This window comes from Apodemus sylvaticus, chromosome X (assembly GCF_947179515.1).
Source record: "Apodemus sylvaticus chromosome X, mApoSyl1.1, whole genome shotgun sequence".
NCBI lineage: Eukaryota > Metazoa > Chordata > Mammalia > Rodentia > Muridae > Apodemus > Apodemus sylvaticus.
Window position 1 is genome coordinate 14,457,257 of NC_067495.1, and position 1,433 is coordinate 14,458,689.

At 45.6% G+C, this 1,433-nt stretch overlaps 1 protein-coding gene across 1 annotated transcript; it reads right to left on the reverse strand.

The window, feature by feature from the left end:
• Positions 1 to 425: 425 nt before the first annotated feature.
• Positions 426 to 1,133, reverse strand: LOC127675103 (spindlin-2-like). The gene has a single exon (XM_052171069.1). It carries the CDS (start codon positions 1,131 to 1,133, stop codon positions 426 to 428), a length of 708 nt encoding a protein of 235 aa, XP_052027029.1.
• Positions 1,134 to 1,433: the final 300 nt, after the last annotated feature.

Genomic DNA, 1,433 nt, shown 5'->3' on the forward strand with positions numbered 1-1,433 from the left:
GTTTCAAAATTATAAAAGTTTAAGAGCTACCTAACACCCAGTCTATCATCTCTGTCAAACAGAACCTTTGTCATCTGTACTATCTTAAAAGACTATCTGACTCGTGACTTAATGTCTTGGCTATAAATTTAAGTCATCTAAATAACAATTATAAAGATTTTTTCTAAATGAAATTGTCTATATAGTCAATTCTATATGCTCCCTGTTTCAAATATGACCATTTTTATATCCTCTGTTTCAAACATGACCATTTTTATATTCTCTAGAGAGACAACTTTATAATAATAACCCTCCCCAGCCCCAAATCCCAGGGAAGAGGGTCTATGACTCTTCATGTCTTCTGGGAGAGGCAAGTGTCCCACAGTTCCTGAGTTAACTCTTTGATAGCTTTATTTCTACAGCTGTGGCAGCGCCTTGACAATTGGCTAGAACTTCTTTACCACGTGATAGACATAGATAAGTGAATCATTGTCAAACTTGACAAAGAACACAGTGGGCTTGGCCTCAACCTGGCGAATGATCATTCCGACCCTTCTTGAGCCATCACCTTTGGTGTATCCCACCTGTGTGCCTACCAGGCCATGCATAAGCTCCAGGTTGATGTCTAAGGGAGGGGGATCACTGAACCCTTCCAAGATACGGAGGTCCCCCTCTTTAAAATCTTCTAGAACCTGGTATACGTACAGCACGGGATCTCTCTCGTAAGTCATGTAAAAACTACTATTTAGCACTGGTGCTTGGCCCAGGACCATGCCTCTCCATTCCTCTTTAGAACCATGCTCACCCTCAAACCTGTGCGCCACTGCTTTGCCAATTATGGCATGAGCAAGGCTGGCATCAGTGGCTTGAGATGTCACCTTGTCAGCAAGAACTTTTAGGGACAATACCCTGTCATCTGTTTGGAGTTCCAATCCATAGACACAGTCTACCCCATCATATTTCACCAGGTAGAGAGAGGGGTTTACAGGCACCTGATCCAGCACAGTACCCTTCCACTGTGTGATCAGACCATTGCCTTCCTTCCACTCATGGGAAATTCTGCAGCCCACTATGTTGCTTTGGGGTGGGACTGGAGATCTGCTCCTCTGCCTCTTCTGACCAGATCTTTTCTCGTTCAGGTTTGTGCTTTCCATGTCCTCTTCTGCAGCTTTGCAGGTGAGCTGTGCTTCTGTTTCCAGGGTCTTGGAGGGCTCCAAGGCTGCAGTGTGAAAGGGGAGAGACACTTAACTGAGGGGGTAAATGGTGAACCTCTCCAGTGAGTGCCTCTGTGCTTTTTCCTGGTCCCTAATTATAGGTGGCAGGAGCCTGAGGAAGAAGTTATAAACCTGGATGGGCTTCTGCTATGAGGCTCTGTCTCTGGGGTTCCCTATACCCCTGGGAAGGAAGCACTAGAGACAGGATGGTGGCTGTCCAAGAGAGTTAGGAATCCTCCA

Excerpts from the sequence above, each read along its gene's own strand:
- LOC127675103 (XM_052171069.1), bottom strand. The coding sequence starts at position 1,133 with ATGGAAAGCACAAACCTGAACGAGAAAAGATCTGGTCAGAAGAGGCAG.